Source organism: Physella acuta, unplaced genomic scaffold (assembly GCF_028476545.2).
Source record: "Physella acuta isolate Inbredline_101_S28 unplaced genomic scaffold, ASM2847654v3 ptg000675l, whole genome shotgun sequence".
Taxonomy (NCBI): Eukaryota; Metazoa; Mollusca; class Gastropoda; family Physidae; genus Physella; species Physella acuta.
In genome coordinates this window covers 163,758-180,644 of record NW_026732194.1, presented here as the reverse complement: position 1 = coordinate 180,644, position 16,887 = coordinate 163,758, and the positions used below count along the sequence as shown (strand labels likewise).

The 16,887-nt window shown below is 30.7% G+C and overlaps 2 protein-coding genes across 2 annotated transcripts; one reads left to right on the top strand and one right to left on the bottom strand.

Annotated features, from left to right (window-relative positions):
• The first annotated feature begins 592 nt into the window (after nucleotides 1–592).
• On the top strand, nucleotides 593–8,545 carry LOC131949145 (putative methyltransferase-like protein 24). The gene is made up of 6 exons (XM_059310920.1): nucleotides 593–845; nucleotides 2,936–3,011; nucleotides 3,641–3,757; nucleotides 4,284–4,355; nucleotides 4,771–4,945; nucleotides 5,723–8,545. The coding sequence occupies exons 1-6, from the start codon at nucleotides 701–703 to the stop codon at nucleotides 6,032–6,034; spliced, it is 897 nt and encodes a 298-aa protein (XP_059166903.1). The 5' UTR covers nucleotides 593–700; the 3' UTR covers nucleotides 6,035–8,545.
• Nucleotides 8,546–9,067: 522 nt separating this feature from the next.
• On the bottom strand, nucleotides 9,068–15,657 carry LOC131949147 (small ribosomal subunit protein mS29). The gene is made up of 13 exons (XM_059310921.1): nucleotides 15,571–15,657; nucleotides 13,179–13,270; nucleotides 12,876–12,977; nucleotides 12,672–12,780; nucleotides 12,329–12,421; nucleotides 11,934–12,073; nucleotides 11,739–11,813; nucleotides 11,524–11,603; nucleotides 11,191–11,281; nucleotides 11,015–11,074; nucleotides 10,638–10,730; nucleotides 9,665–9,779; nucleotides 9,068–9,336 (listed from the first exon to the last, which is right to left on the bottom strand). Exons 1-13 carry the CDS (start codon nucleotides 15,638–15,640, stop codon nucleotides 9,251–9,253), a joined length of 1,206 nt encoding a protein of 401 aa, XP_059166904.1. The 5' UTR covers nucleotides 15,641–15,657; the 3' UTR covers nucleotides 9,068–9,250.
• Nucleotides 15,658–16,887: the final 1,230 nt, after the last annotated feature.

The following is a 16,887-nucleotide window of genomic DNA, read 5'->3' as shown; positions in this document are numbered from 1 at the left end:
GGCGTAGCGAGGGGGGGGGGGGGTGCGGACCGCACCGGGTGACGCCATTTGGGGGGGGGGGGTGACACCAAGGCAAAAAATAGTAAAATATATAGAGAAAAACTTGAGGGGGGGGGGGTGCAAATGGAAAGTTCGAGGGGGTGCAAATCGAAAGTTTGAAAGTTTGTCACCGGGAAGAGTCGCTACGCCTTTGGGGGGGGGGGGGGTTGACACCATTACCTGACCTCGCTACGCCACTGCCCCCTCCCCCTACGAGTGTGACGTCATTTATGGACGACCCCTAAACTGAACCAGACGCCCCGGGCTATCCTCGGACTTTCGTCTAACCCCGGGGCAACGCGCGGGAACGGGCACGCTAGTTTTTAATACATGAATTACCTTCAGTGTTATTGAATTGTTTTATTTGTTTAAACGGCCAATGTGAAAAAAGGTCTTTGTGCCTACAATTGTAACCGTTTTTTGAATAAATTTGAATGAATAAATTTAAATTTGAATTTACCCCATTTTTAAAATTAGAATAGAGTTCTCTAGTATTTAAAGAGAGAAAAAAAAAACCGATTTGTTCTTCGTTTCGGTATTTAGATCTAGAGAATCTAGTAATTTTTGCCCATGGAACAACGACATCAACAAATCTATAGTCTTAATCTAGATCAATTAATATTTAAATTATCATCTTACTAAATTATCAAGCTTACTGAGAATGTCTTGGCTAGTAACAGCAGTGCAAAGGAACTATATACGAATTCTTTTTCCTATTACAGTTATCCTGCTGTTTATTTGTCTTTATCTTCTTTACACCACTGAACAGTTTCCAGGAGGTGCAGATCTTTGTGTTGTTGCCAAGGGTAAGGCCGGCTCGGCTATTAGATCTAGAATCTAACTACTTGGTTACTTAGCTAGCTACTCACTTTATGTCTTTAGCAATACTCACTAGAATCTAGATCTAGATCTAGATTTCTAGATCTAGAGTCTAAATGAAATTTTAGGAGGAATATTTAATATTTAGGCCTATAGATATTAGATAGGCTAATAAATATAAAATTGTATAGGCCTATAATTCGAGTCCACCCTATCTATGATCTTTTATCTTAACTAACTTTCTATCCCTGGCAGGTCGAGGGCTAGACGAGGCATTTCATGATTAATCATTGATTAATGATGATTTTGGTAATCTGTCATAACGTTTATGTAAAATCGTCAGAGGCAAGGTCATGTGAAAGAAAGTTGACTCTGTATGGCTTAAGTACTTAAAATCAGCAGAGGCTAGTAAGTAATGTGAAAAAAAGGTGACTCATTAGGCCTAAATGTTAGTAGCCTAATTATTTAACATTTTTAAGAGGATTTATGTTTTGAAAGTTACAAAAATGTTTCAAAGCATCACTCATGTAAATTTTTTTAAACACTTTATATTAAAACTTTTCAGTAATAAATAAAGACTAGATATAGATCTAGCGATGTTTCCATCAGATGCAACCAAGCTTATTTACTGACATTTACTTTAGCAGCCATCTTGTTTACATTTTTTTGGTAAAATTATAGTTAGAGATTCAGGGTAAACCACTCTAATTTACAGATGGCCGCTGTTTACATGACAAATCTCGCTCGCAAACACTGCTTTTTAAAGTTTATTTCTGGCCTAGATTGATATATTTAGCCATTGCTTTTGGTTTATTATTCAGTTATCTATTATATTTGACATAAATATATCACAGTATACTTGTATTAAAACCATAAAAATGAGGCAACTTTTTTCGCATTACTAGCCATGGCAGATTTTATGCAACTAAAACGATAGATTACCTGTGACTCATTAAATATTTGTAATCATTTCACATTTCTAGGAGGATTTGTGTTTTAAAACTTACAAAAAGGGTATCATGTACCTGTTTTAAACAATTTTATTTTAACTTTTCAGTATTAAATAAAGATTAGCGATGTTTTCATAAGATTCTACCAATCTCGTTTACTTTATCACTTAGCAGCCATCTTGTTTTTTTTTGTGTTAATTATAGCTAGAGATTCAGTGGAAACCACTCTAATTTACAGATGGCAGTTGTTATATACTATTATATAGCAAATCTTGCTCTCAGACACTGCAGTTTAAAGTTAATTTCTGGCCTATATTGATATATTTAGACATTGCTTTTGGTTTATTATTCAATTATCTATTATATTTGACACACATATATCACAATATACTTGTATTAAAGCCATATTAATGAGTCACCTTTCTTTCACATTACCAGCTGATTTTATGTGCCTCTTGCATATTTACAGCAAATTTTCAGCAGTCTTAGTGACTAGACAAGTCACAGTTTTTTTGGGAGCCTCGACATTTAATACCTATTTATTGGCCGATTTAATAAAGCCATTTCTATCAGGATCTAGAATTCTAGATCTATTTCAGTATTTGTCAGGATAATTATTGTTCTGTTGAAACCATTATTATGCACCAAGCTATTAAACTTCATGTTAACATTTTTGCAATAATCTAGATCTAGTAACTTTTCAAGCATATTGATTTTATTTTGGTTGTGTTGTTTTCATAATTATAAAATAAAATAAAAAAAGGGGGGGGGGGGAGGTTTTGTTCAGAAACTGACAGTACGAATTTGCATTTAAACATAATTTTGTGTTACTGAAGACTTTTTTTGTGAACTGAAATAAAATAAAGATCCCTCAATAAATACTGAGCTTACTACTTAGTCAATATTTTATAAATATATCACTGTTTAAAAAAGAATGAAATTTTGAGTTAAGTGTGCCGTGACACACTGACATCATTTTAGAGGTTTTTGACATTTTGTGACAATTTGGAGGAGGAGGTAAAAATTGATTTAAAAACGTGTCATGGATGACCCTTTTATAATTGGTATTTGTACATATTTATCCATAAATATACATAATGATGTATTAGTTATATTCTCATTTTTAGACAGGTTATCTGTTGATAAAGAAAATCATAAAAATGCCACAAAGCAGTGGTGGGAGTGGGCTTGTCTCTTAGAAATGTAAGTGTATACATGTTTTGTTATGTATCTCAATATATTACATTTAAAAAAAAACTTTATTGAATGGTATCTTATCAGTACATATGATGTTTGGGTACCAAAAATAATTTTGGTGTTCAAAGTACCTTCACATATCACGGGTGTTCTATTCCAGGCCCACCCGTGATAAGTGAATTTAGGAAGGACCATATACATTTTTTAGTGGTTATTCATCAACCAATGTTGTGTTGTATACAATCTTACATCACAAATAGCATCTCAAGCTGGTGTATGTACTACCATTTGTTTTTTGGTGCGTATTAATCCACCCAAGAAGTACTTTATTTACTATAAATAGTAATTTTTTATGATAGATAATATTCTTTTAATGTTAGAATTCATTTAAAAAAATATTTATATTGATTATGTTACTTTGTAGTAGCGATAAACAAACTGTAAAGTAGCGAGTGAATTTTGTATCTTGACACATTACTTACTTTGTACACTAGTTGAACACATTCATTTGACTATGCATCAATGTATAATCTTAATCTAACAGTATTTTTGTATTTAATTAATTTCAGAAGAAAATGAAAACTTTTTTTACATGTGATTTTTTAAAATTTATGTCTATTTTACTAATTTGAAAGAGAATTTGACAAGCAGCATGAGTACACCTGTCAAGATGAAAGGTTAATTGGAAATTATCATATTTGCTTTGATGAAGCCTACAAACCAACACCACCTTGTTTGGTATATTCTTTCGGGTAAGTTTCTCAAATTATTTTAGTTTCTTCAAATTTTTTTGTTATAAAGCATTAGATTGTTTAGAGTTCCTCTCTTGAAGTATCAATTTGATCTAGTTAAAAATAGTTTTAAAATACTATATAAAACTTAGTTAAGGGCATCCATTTGTAAAATTGTTACGATTGGCATTTGTAAAATTGTTACGATTGGCAGTTTTCACCCCTCCCCTGTCTGCATCACCTCTTAAGACTAATACTCCCTTCCCTGATTGGATTTTTTTATTTTAATGATTTTTGTTTCTGAATCAACTTAAACCTAATTCAAAATATTAAACATAAAGTTTATATGGAAAAGAAAGTTTATTTAAAATGTGTAGAAGATATAGTCATTTTAAAAATTTTATAAATAAAGTTACTTATGATGAGCTGGACTTTAAAAAAACACAAGCATTCATGTTTAAATTATGTCTTGTGTGTGAGATCAATAACCACTTTTGATCTCATTTTTTATTGCTAAAGTGTGTTGGCTTTTTCTTTTTTTTTTAAGAATTGATAATGATTTCCGTTTTGATGATAAAATGGCTGAGCTAGGCTGTGAAGTTTATTCATTTGATCCCAGGTATTTATTACTTTTCTACAAAGTATCTAATTATTTTTATGTAATGCAAAAATAATTTGAGTCCACAACCAAAAAACTTCAGACTGGCGCCTATATTCTCATTCCTATCAAAAGTGGCATCAATCACCTTGCATCAACATAAACATTATTTGGGGGGGGGGGGGGACTACAGACTCTCTATCCTTTGAAAACATTAGATTTATAACATACATACTGCATAGACTCACTCACTAACTACATCTTATTTCCTCTCACAATCAGATTTGTTCTTATATATATATATATATATATATGATCTGACATGCATTATACACATTATTTTAGTGTTCTTTTGAAATGAAAGTTTGCTATTTTCTTCAGCTTGCCTATCACCAGCATATTGAGAAAAGCTTTTGAATTTAGCTTTTATTTTCAGCATGAATGTAGAAGACCACAAGCGCTCAGAAAGAGTTCATTTTTTTAATATTGGTTTATCAACAAAAGATGATGATAACTTTGTGCCAAAAATGGATGGCTACACTATACATTCCACTAAACGTTGGAGAACACGTACTTTGACTTCCCTCAAAAAAATGTTGGGCCACGAGCATGTGAGTAGATCTGTTTCAAATACTTTACATCTTAAAGATTATTAAACTGCAATGTTAAAGCTATAGCTGATTGATACACACATACATATTTTAAAACTATCAATAACAAGTATTTAGTATTTTTAAAAAGAAAGTCTGCATTTTAAAACCGTTAACCACATTATATATTATGCTAAACAAATTTGTACACATTAATTAAAACATTTTAAAAAAAATTATTTTTCTTGTTTAGAGCATTAACTGAAAATGTTTGTGATGGTAGCCTTCAAGTTGCCCAATTGTTCAAACTTGTAGGATTGCTGTCTGTTTCAAATAAAATTAACTTTGGTGTTAAACAATCATAGAATAATAAAGTAAAGATTGTCAGTATTATTTATTTACACACATTTAAATAAAGAGTTACCCGTTTGAGATATTCAGCTTACATAAATGGTTAGATGAAAAAAATGTTTTATCCAATCTCTTTCCAAAAAAAAGTAAATTCCTTTTCCTTCTCTTGGGTCAGTTAAGTAGTGACTACTTGTGTGGCAAGGAAAATGCTATTTTTGATCTAGTAGTTTATGTAAGGGCATATAGAATAAAGTTGTTTCTTTGAAATTTGTTTATGAAAAGTTAAGTGGCCAACACTGTTTTTGCCCAACTCATGCTAGCCATCTGTCAGAGCTGGGTAGACTAGAATTTTACTATTACCTAAACTTGATTTTCACATTAACAGGAAACAAAACAGGTACTTTACAACTTGATCATGCCATTCATCAAGTGAACTTTTTTTTACAGAGAGCAATTGATATTCTAAAGATGGATGTGGAAACCTATGAATGGGTTATAATGCCAGAATTGTTAAAGAATGGATCCATGAAGTCTGTCAGGCAACTAACCTTAGAATGGCACATTTTTCCTAATGAACCAATGAGAACAGAATTTCACAACATGTATGGAACTTACTTAGATCTGAAAAAAGTAGGATTTAGACAATTTTATTTGAGCTATTGGGCCAGATATCATAATTTGCAGTACTTTAATTCACAAAATGATAATTCTTTAGTGAACGAACTTTTTAATGCTCAGGCATTCTATCAAAGTAAATAAAATTTTCCATTATACTTTGAAAAATTCCAGAATTAGTACAAAGTTTGTCAACTAAGTAGATTGTTTCTAAACTATGCTTTAATAACATAGTGAACTTTCAAGTACGAAGTATTGAGGTTAAAACAACTATATATATCTAAAAAAAGTAATTAAAAATTAAAAGTTGTATGTGTGTATCATGCTAAATTAAACTGGTTTTTTTTTTTGTGTGGAGAAAGGTCATGTTGATTGAACTTGTTAAGAACTAAATGTGTTCTTTATTCAACTTGCCAATGAAATAATTCTACTAGCACAGTAATACACTACATTAGTATAATTCATGAGAGTAGCTGCTATGTTAGACTTGAGTATTCAGATTTTCTGTTTTCTTTATTTTTTTACCTATGTCACTGGACTGTGAAATTGTTCAGTACATCATATAATTTTGATGAGCTATTATATATAATATTCTTTTTCTCAGTTTTATTTTATGTAAATAATGTGTGATATATTTATTTCACAAGGAAACATTTTTATGGGGTTGGTCACAACATGCAACACACATCATCACACATTTGTATGTAGCACACTTTTTAAAAATGACACACACTTTGGTCAACAATTGGAAGAGATTAAACATGGACTTGACTTAAAATGGTTACGGCTCTGAGGTTTTAAGTAACCAGACTTGATGGCCATGTTTACCAAAAATAAATAATTTTCTGATTTTTAAATTGTTTTTTTACTGGAAGTACCTTTTAAATTTTAAAATGCTATCATTCCTATTATGCAACTTAAATTAAAAGGCACAATAAGATGGGATTTTTGTGAGTGCATTTCTTGTGATATTATTTACACAAAATCAATCGGATTGATCTTGTTAACACAATTTTTATCGAGCAATATATTCAGTTTTATTGTATTAAATCCAATTTTGTAGAATCTCATGGTTTCAGAGTATTATTATTGTAAATCCGGTTCCCTAGAATCCTTAAGTACCAGCAGTTTGTAATGTAACTTAAAATCTCAACATTTTATCTTTTTACTATTTTTAATGTTTCATTGTTTGCAGTGTTGGTTATTTTATTTTAAATTGCACTGAACATTAATGTTCTGGTTCAGCTTTCTCTTTTTGTATAGGCACAATGAATCTTGAATTTATTCACTTAAATTAATGTTGTAACATTTCATGGGTTAAATAAAAATGTATGGATGGCCTATCATTGATTATTTGACAATGCCTTGTCCAATTTCTATGTCAAATGCATATTAGTAAAATAGTTAAATGATGTAAACAAAACTTAAAAATTTCTGTGCTTAAAAAACAACTTATATTGGAGCTGTTTTACATACTTTATTTGTGCTCCTACCTTTCTCACTAGAATGCAAATATTCCATTGTTAGAAATTCAGTATGGCAGCTTATTTTATTGTGTGTATTTATGGCTTCAGCTTTTTCAGAAGCTTGTATTTAACATGCTTTTTCCTCATCTGTGTGGTCATGGGGGGAAACTTGTGGTGAAATTTCACCCACTTTTTCACAGTAATTTGTTTTAAACTTGACATTCATATATCAGGTCAAGATCTAATGACAGTGCAATATGGCAGGAATTTTGACACAATTAAGTCTAGTTAGTTTTTAAGTTATCAATTAACAATTGCCAAATAGTTTTGGTAATAAATGTGTTAAAACTTCTATAACAAACTTTTATATGTGAATTAAAAAAAATGATTTTTCTGAAAATATAATAATGCATTACTATTTAATTAAAGTGTCAGCAGCTCATTAGAGGTTCGTACAAGTATTAAGTAGCTAACATATATTATTACCATCCATGTTTAGCAGTATATGAGTATTTATGAATTTATATACAAGGAGATATGCAGTATATATTTGGTTGTTTGTAGGCCTAGTTTATATTACATTTGCTTTTCATAACACAAGATAGGGACCCCAGTTTTTTTTTAAAGTAAATAGTGCTGCATTATTATAATTAAATTATATTTAGTGCACATAATAAAAGCTTATAAAATTTTTTTGTTTTTATCTTCTAGAATTCCTCTAGCTCTGCTATTTTTAAATTTGTGCTTGACTCAATAACTGTTTCACCTTTTGTTTTAAAAATGACATTTTTCCTAATAATCAAATTTTTTTTGCTTATTAACAAAATAATTTCAATGCACATTATTTCAAGTATAGGCATTTAAAACACATGCAGTATATTAATTTATTGTTTGTGATAATTGTTTTTCAAGACTGCTATCACCTATGTAATACATGTTAAAATTCTATATACATGTACAATGCAATAAATGTCAATGCTTGGCTTGTTGAACATTAAAAACAAATATATTCCTGTATAATCCTCATACATTTTTAAAACTTAATACTCCCCTTTATAATTATTTTTAGCTTACAGCTTGAAATACTCTGTGAAGATGGTTCATGTACTCTTCGTATGTCTGCTGTATTTTAAATGTGTTTTTAAAGATTTTTTTTATATTTGTTACAATGTTCACATTTTTCTTCTTAATAAAGTTTTTGAAAATAAGTTTTATGACTTCCTGTAATTTATAATTTGTTGACATTAAAATTGTGATTGTTTTGTTAACATCTTTTCCCATCAACTATAAGAGAAAAATTTGAGGGAGTAACTAACAGCACTTCACCAATTACTGGCATATGTCTTCAGAAATAAATGAACTTGACTTCAACTGGCTAATAATCGGCCCATAAAGGCACACAATATATTTTACATAAGATGTAGCTACTTAATTTAACCACAATACACTCCTGGTTTCTCAAACTTGGTATGGGCTGTGTTTATCTTTGGTGGACTGATTTACAAGATGCAATTGTATCAAGAGTTCAAATTTTCAACACATTTTGCAAGCAGTTAGTGCTCTTGTTTGGGGTAAGACCCAAACTAGGAGTAAACTTAATAAGTTTGTTGAATTTGTGGCCTTCCATCTGACCATTGATATTTGTGAATACTAGATTGTTCTGCTATAATAGAGGCAAAGTTTTAACATAAGAAGAACAAGGTAAGTTAACCTTCATTTTGAAATCCTTTAATGAGAGATTAGCCAACAGTAAATATACATTATCCATTATTAACAATAACTACTAAAAAAAAGTATCGATTAAATGATGTATTTACATATGCAATTTATAATTCACAACTTACAAGCACATACACACAAACTCAAAAGGGATAATGAACTGCTCTCTTTAAATTCACAAAGACGAACACACTTTATACAAACTGAATGCATTATGATTGCTAACAAATATTATTTCTTTTTTGCCCTCTTCAGTCTTTCCTGTTAAAAGAAATAAAAAATAAGTTATATTAAACATTTAAAAAAGCACACAATTAATAAAGTAAAAGTTTTCTTCTCCCATAGCAAAAGTAATTTTTTTCCCTCCTGATACCAAAGAAAAACAGTGGTATATTAAAGACCAATTTAGAAAACAACAGTGACACACCAGGCTGCTTCTACAGGCTATTGTTTTCTAAAGCTGTCCAATATGATATAATAGAACCAATATAAGATAATATAATAATAATTGTTTTCAATTAGTTAAGAACTTAAGCCTATGTCAAAATAGCTCTTTTGATAGGTACTAAGGGCTAAAAATGAATTTTACCATAGTCATTTTGAACCCAATTGCGATCCATATAGTAGTTTAAATTACTTAGGGCCTCTTTCTCTGTATATTCTGGAACCAATATTGGTACAAATGGATCCAGTGCATCAAAACCCTGCAAAGATAATTGAGTGCAAAAGTTAGCATTTAAGTTTTAAGACAAAAATCAGCATGCTGATTTGTTACTACATTTATTTATAAAACTTCATAAATCCAAAAATTTTAGCTAGAAAAATACTTAAATCTATAGCAGAAAGAGAATTTTCATTAGATTTTACAATATCTAACAACATGACCTAATAACTCTACAAAGCATTATTGCACTTAAAAGGTGAAAACAATATGAAACGGTTGGAGGCAGTCATAAAAAGAGATTGTGTTAGTGGTGCTGTAGACCGAACTTTTTGATGTCATTTGTGGCTGTCTTGCTATTGATGACTATACGAGGGTGAGGGTAATATTTGTCTAATCAAGGTGACATTACTTTTACTGAACCTTACACATTTCCATAACAAACCACATCTCCCCCTTTTCTCATGAGCCCTACACACCTGACCATGCTAGAACATTCTACATGAACTGTTATTTAAATTTCTAAAATATAAAACTTCATAACTGAATGACCCCTACTACATATTCCTTGTGTAAAATTTGTAATTTTTATGTTCAATTTTTTAAATAAAATAAATATAGTTGCAGTTTGATGAAGGGCACCAGAGGATGATAATCATTTCAGTAATAACATCACACTTTCTATTGGTTAATTTTGAAGTGATTCTAACTACATAAGGGAGAAAACAGATCCATAAGAGACAATAGCTGTAAATATTTGCAGCACATTCCAATTAATGATCTATTCAAAATTAAAAAAAAAATTATTATGTAAAGCAATTGACTATATTTTAAATTTTATTAACCTGATTTTGCTGCATAATTAATAAATTAATGTGTGAATAGAACAAAAGAGATGTACCTCCTGCTTCAACAAATAAAAGGGTGTATAGTTTTGTCTTTCATTTTCATTATTGGCAGTTTCATCCACTGTGCACACAGCAACTCCATGATTCTATATAAATGTGTTACAAACTTAATCAAGTTGATGTATTGTAAAAGTATTTTAAAAAAACAACAACTTAATTTGAGAAGACCAAATTGAAGCATACATTTTTTTAGAGCAATAGATATACAGCATAAGAAAAAAAACTTTATTTTTTTGAAAAAAAAAACAAAACAGCAACAAAACAGAACCAATGCGTAAGGGAAATAGTAAACAAACAAAATACATTTTTTTTCAGGTAGAGTTTATACAAATATTTGGAAACCGAATGATCCCAGAAAAGTCTTACTTACCCAAGTTGGACTGACCATTTTCTTGAAGTTATGTATAAGAGATATTTCACCTGGATGTAGCTGAAAGATATAAAATTTGTAATATTTTTGATTGATATTTTAAAATCCTGAATATATGTATAATATTCTAGAAGAGCTTTTCTTAAACCAACAAAAGAATTGCCTAATCTAATTACCTTCTTCTTTTCAGAGTTTTTTAAAGCATTTAAATGATTCCATTGAACATAGAATGCATTGACAGATGTGACAGCCACCAGAACTTTTAGTCTGCAAAACAATAGTTAAACACAATATTTTATGGAAAAAAAAAATCACACATTAAAATGCATACAAGTATCATTTAATATCTTTAAAAAATACAAGGATTAAATTTAGAATGTTGTCTCAAGCAGACATTTTTTTGACAAAATTAAAAAATAAAGAAAACACACAATAAATTTGATTTTATAATAGGTAATTGAGCAGACATTTCAATCTTTATGTCTCATTAAAAATAAATTAAAACCAACTGTTGAGTTTGTGCTTGTTTTCTCAGTTCTTTTAAAATTACTCCCACACAATCACAAGAAAACTTTAGACGAGATTGGCCCTGTTAAAGACAATGGTACTTTTTAGAATACACATTAAAAAATTATTTTGTACTGTTTTTATAGCACTCTGCATACATATAAACTCTGCATCAGACTCTAATAATAAAAAATTGTAACACAAAATTAATTCTTACAAAATCTATTAATTCTTCAAAAGATGTGCCGATTTCTGCTTTTTCTCTTTTTGTCCAAATATACTCTGAAGTTGTCTAAAATGAAAAAACACAAAAGCAGAATCTTTTTAATAAAAAAACTTTAGTGCTTTTATGTCATAAAATGCAATTATTTTAATTTAAATTCTTTTAAAAAATTACACAAAACTAAACTACTTTTAAATTCTGCAATCTTCCTTTGTTCTGATTCTTAAAGTGATTAAGCCACTGAGCTCCATCTGTAGGAAGATCAAATCGCCCTGGCTTGTAGATGGATTCAGACACTTCCTTGTACCAGCCACGAGCCCACTGACCAGCTAGAAAAAAATTTGCATGTGTAAACTGAACATAAGCTCTAGCAATAATAATTAAAACCCACTTTAATACAGACTTTTCTCTCAATAAAACTTTGTCAATTATGTTTTTTTTTCAATAAAAGAAAAGATCTCTAAAAGCCATTTATGGTGTTAAGAGAACTTTTTTTGTGGTTGACAAAATTATGTCTTCTGCAACAGAGGTTTTGTACTTTAAACAGGTGTATGATCAACACTGGAACATGAACAATCACTCACCCCATGGAACATTAACTATGATCCAATTGTCTCTGTGACAACACTGCATTGTATGGTGCAGCACACATGATTTACCAGCTCCTTTGCGTCCATCTTTAAAGTTGGTTAAGATAATTGAACATAGAGATTTATACTGTCAACCAATCCTCATACAACCTTTCTCTCTTTGAGGAAATATATCTATTAATAGCCTCAAGTTTAACACAATTAAAAAGCTGTCTTGAAGGAGTAGTTTTTTAGAAACTTCAAAAAAGTATTGATCATAAATGTAACAGTGTAAAGTTAAGAAATAAGAATGAAGTTCCAGTAAACCTACATTACAAAACAGATGTGTAAAGGATACAGAGTATAAATCTAGGAACTGGGTGATTTAAGTTGAAGTTCCTGATATATTCATTCAACTCAATAGATGGTTTTCTTACCATGAGACAAGATTCATTGAAAGTCTTCATCTTGAAAATAAAATAAATTGAATTTTTGTTCAAAATTCAGCTATTAATGCATCAACATTTAAGAGGCATGTATTTAATTTATTTTTAAAGCTTACCAGTCTCATATGCCATGGATGAATGGTATCTTTAAGCAGACCATCTACTTCATCTTTAGGGATTGTGTAAAATAGGCCTACATGATCAAGAGTATGTTGTCTCTGAGGAATAAAGTCATACAGTCAAATAGACAACAATATTAGCATTAGCATGTATTATGAGAAGTCAAACTTTTAATACAATTTACTGATATATTTGCTCTAGTTTTTAAACTATTGCAGTGCAGGGCAAAGAAGGGAGTCGGTAAACTGTAAATATTTAAAAAAATTAAGCCAGGCTATTTTAATCTGATGGATACCTACTGGATCGTTTTCAGAAGTTCTAAACACAGTCCTCACATTATCATTTGCTTGAGGAAGAGAACTAAAGCCTCTAGTAGCTCGAAGCAGTAAATCTAAAAACAAAAACATGTTTAAAAGTCTGATGGAAAAGATTACTAACAAATTTAGTAGCAAAATTTATTTCTATATTTTGTAGTGGTAACTATTTGGTTAGACCTGTAGGCCTATTTATTATTCTCTCATTTGTAAAGATTAAAATTAAGATTTAGAGAGTGTTACTACTTCAAGTGACAAATAAGGTTATTCCTGTTCTTCTGACAGACAACACAGGGGTATAGAATATAGGCCTATATACAATATTTTTTGCAGCCATGAAATGAGTTTCGGGCATGCTCAATTAAAACTAATTTTTAGTTAACTCAATGCAACAAGCCCGCCGGTTGGTTGAGGCGACGACGACACGACGACACACACGGACGTGACGTTCTGACCGGGATTCAAACGGACGACTCGAAATAGCATCCAAGTATTATATAGACCTGCTATAGTAGGCTATATTTTATAAATATAGCCTAATATATATCCTAAACAAAACAGCAGCCATCTGTAAATCTGTGTTTTCCCCTGAAATTCTAATATAATTTATTAATTTACCAAAATAATTAATCATTACACCGCGTTTACACTTACGACAATGTTACTAGACTTGACCTACTAAAGTGTATACTGAACACGTTACGAGTATATGGAACATCTTCTGAGTCGCAGGGCACAAAACCACGCCCCTTTTTGTGTTCTGGGTCAAGTTTTTGTCATCGCTCGCTGAGCGAAAACATTGGACATGTTCTGAATTTTCAGATGAGTGCGCATGCGTCAAAAGTAGTAAGCGCAGCATAGGTCTCAGCTGATTGCAAAATTAAATATAGTAGATTCTATAATGATTTTGAGTTTTTGAACACACGATTTCATAATTTATAATTTCTCTAGGCCCTGCTAAAATTTACATTTTTATCATTTCTTTTTATTTCTTTAATTAAATTCCAAACACTTTTTAATGAAATAATATCTAAGGCATTATAATTTTGCCTTAAAACCAGTTTAGATATTAGGCCTAATTACGAAAATATTAATTAATTAAAAAATATAATTGAACCAAATTTATCACCAATTTTTTCTTGACCGAATATTTTCAGTTTCCGTCTGACATGAATAAATCTTTATGCCCACCAGAATGTGGATCGTGGGATCACACATAATCAACTTACTATAAAAACAGGCAGATAAAAAAGTCATAGGCTAATTATTTAGGTTTAAAATGGGACATAATTAACATAAAGAAACAAATTGGGGTGGGGGGGGTGTCATAGGCCCTACTCTAAAAACTACATCTACTTTTATTCTGAATAATAGACTCAGTATAGTGATAACACGATCACATACGTTTAATGAACTTGACAGATGCAAGTTTTCGGAGAAATCGGACCTTTACTTTCAGCAAACAAATATTTAGCCCTGTTTATTGGAAGCTGTTTCTGAAGGATATAGACTAGCAATTAAAGAAGCTGGGGAAATGGCTACCATGGGGTTGGGGTGGGAAAGGGTGATTGTACTGCGGGATGGGAGGGAGGGGAAATAACAGGTGGGTATTATACACAGCATTATATTTATAAAAACTGTCTAGCTCCAGTAGCTGGCATAAAATTTATAAAATCTTGCATGTTCTCTAATTTTTAGATAATTCATTGTTGAATCGCAAGCACCGTGGCTACACCATTTTCCTTTAAAAAAAAACAACTGTGTGCCCACTATCTTTTTTTTAACTTTGATTTCTCTTTATTTAATTATCCGGGCCTATATAGCAGACGCTCCGGGTCAAAGGTCATGCTCGTTTTATAAAATGTTCTATAACAATGTTCTAGTGTGAACGCTAAAGTATACATGTTCTGTGAACAAATTGTTTCAAGACAAATTTTATTTTGGCGGGCTTTGTGTTCCAGAAATGTATAGTATACATTGTCGTAAAGTAAGTGTAAAAAACGCGGTATTAGGCAGGCCTAATCAAAAAGTCTGTTAAGTTATTAATATTAGTTTAACAAGCTTAGTTGCATTTGATGCAAACATCGCTAATCTTTCATTAGATATATTAAAATTAGTATAAGATTCTAAACTTAGCAGTTAGATCTAGAGATCTAGATCTAGATCTAGTCTATCTCGTAATTTTTTTTGTTTTTAGTCAAATTTGAAAATTTATGACTCTGACTCTCAGTCTCAGAAACTCTGGCTCGTCTACTCGCCGTGACACAAAGGCAGCCTATCTATAAACAATACATCTTTCAGAAGGTTTATTAAATATTTAAATTAGCTGTAGTTAAAGGTAGGGAAAATCCGCGTTTTCTTTTATTAATACACTAACCATTTAGAACAGTATGTGCCCTTGATCCTAAAATACCTCGGGTACACTTCATTAACAGGGAGGCTTCCATTTTGAATCAAGAAGGATAACTCCAACCAAAAACAAACCCTCGAAGGTCATGTCTATTTTAAATGTAACAGTGTGTTTTTTTTTAGGCAAATAAAATGATACATCGACGACGACGTCTGTGCGTCACATTTTATAAAATAAATAAACATAGGCCTAATATTTAAAGAAAATTGAATCAGACAACAGACATGTCGCTGGAGAAAGAAACATTAATTTTCATGAAAAACAGTACAATTATCAAAAAGTGGCATGTTTATATTACAATAATTATCATCGTCTTAGTCTTAGTAATTGATATTATGAATAGTTATAATAATTATGGACATCATGGTACATTAGCCGTATCATTTTTACATGGGATGTATGAATGTATGGAAAATTATAGATCTAGTATCTATTTTTCCAAAGCCTTTTCCTCGCAACTTTCGATATTCCTCACTTATTCAATTATTCTACATACATACACTTTTCCTTTTTAAAATTAGGCTATATATTATTTCTACGATAAAGAAACTATGGTAACATATTTCATTAATAAAAATAAAATGATATTTAAATGCTGCAGCCACAATCAATACAGCATATTATGTTAAGGCAGATAACAATGTCAGTTGCGCCAAAAGCAGCATGAAATGGGCTAAGTTAGCGGGAGTCTGGTTAAAGTAAAATAAAAAGCAAGGATTCCCATCATCATCATTACTGAGTACCCCTAATGGAACATAGGGACACAATCACACCTTTCCATTGTACTCTGTTTTGGGCGATCCCCCAAGTTGTATCCACGACGTTCTTGCAACTTCAGCTTCAATGACTACTGATCTTTTCCGAGAAGCAAAGATCTCTAGTTCACCACTACTGTGTGAAGCCAAACAAGCTAATCCAGCATAACCATCAATCAACATAAGCTCAGTTCTCGAATAGCTCATTGGTGTATATACATATATATATATATATATATATATATATATATATATATATATATATATATATATATATATATATATATAGATCCGCCTATAACGAATGTTGTGGTAAGTTTGTCGTTAGAATTTGAATAAATAAATGAAAAATGACAAATATAACAGACTATTAATGTTAAATACCAGGCCTGTTTTTTTTCTTCAAAAAGCACAGGCTTATAATGTATTTAACATGTCAATAATGCGCGTTTTTTGTGTCGATACAATAGTCGATTGATTATCCCCATTCAAAAATATTTGTTATTTTTTAAAAAATATATGGTTGTCT

Coding starts and splice junctions, on each gene's coding strand:
- LOC131949145 (XM_059310920.1), top strand. CDS start 701: ATGTCTTGGCTAGTAACAGCAGTGCAAAGGAACTATATACGAATTCTT. Junction 3,758..4,283: donor TGTTTGGTATATTCTTTCGG/GTAAGTTTCTCA, acceptor TTTTTTTTTAAG/AATTGATAATGATTTCCGTT. Junction 4,946..5,722: donor AAATGTTGGGCCACGAGCAT/GTGAGTAGATCT, acceptor TTTTTTTTACAG/AGAGCAATTGATATTCTAAA.
- LOC131949147 (XM_059310921.1), bottom strand. CDS start 15,640: ATGGAAGCCTCCCTGTTAATGAAGTGTACCCGAGGTATTTTAGGATCA. Junction 11,075..11,190: donor AAAACTCTGAAAAGAAGAAG/GTAATTAGATTA, acceptor TATATCTTTCAG/CTACATCCAGGTGAAATATC. Junction 9,780..10,637: donor TTTATTTGTTGAAGCAGGAG/GTACATCTCTTT, acceptor TTATCTTTGCAG/GGTTTTGATGCACTGGATCC.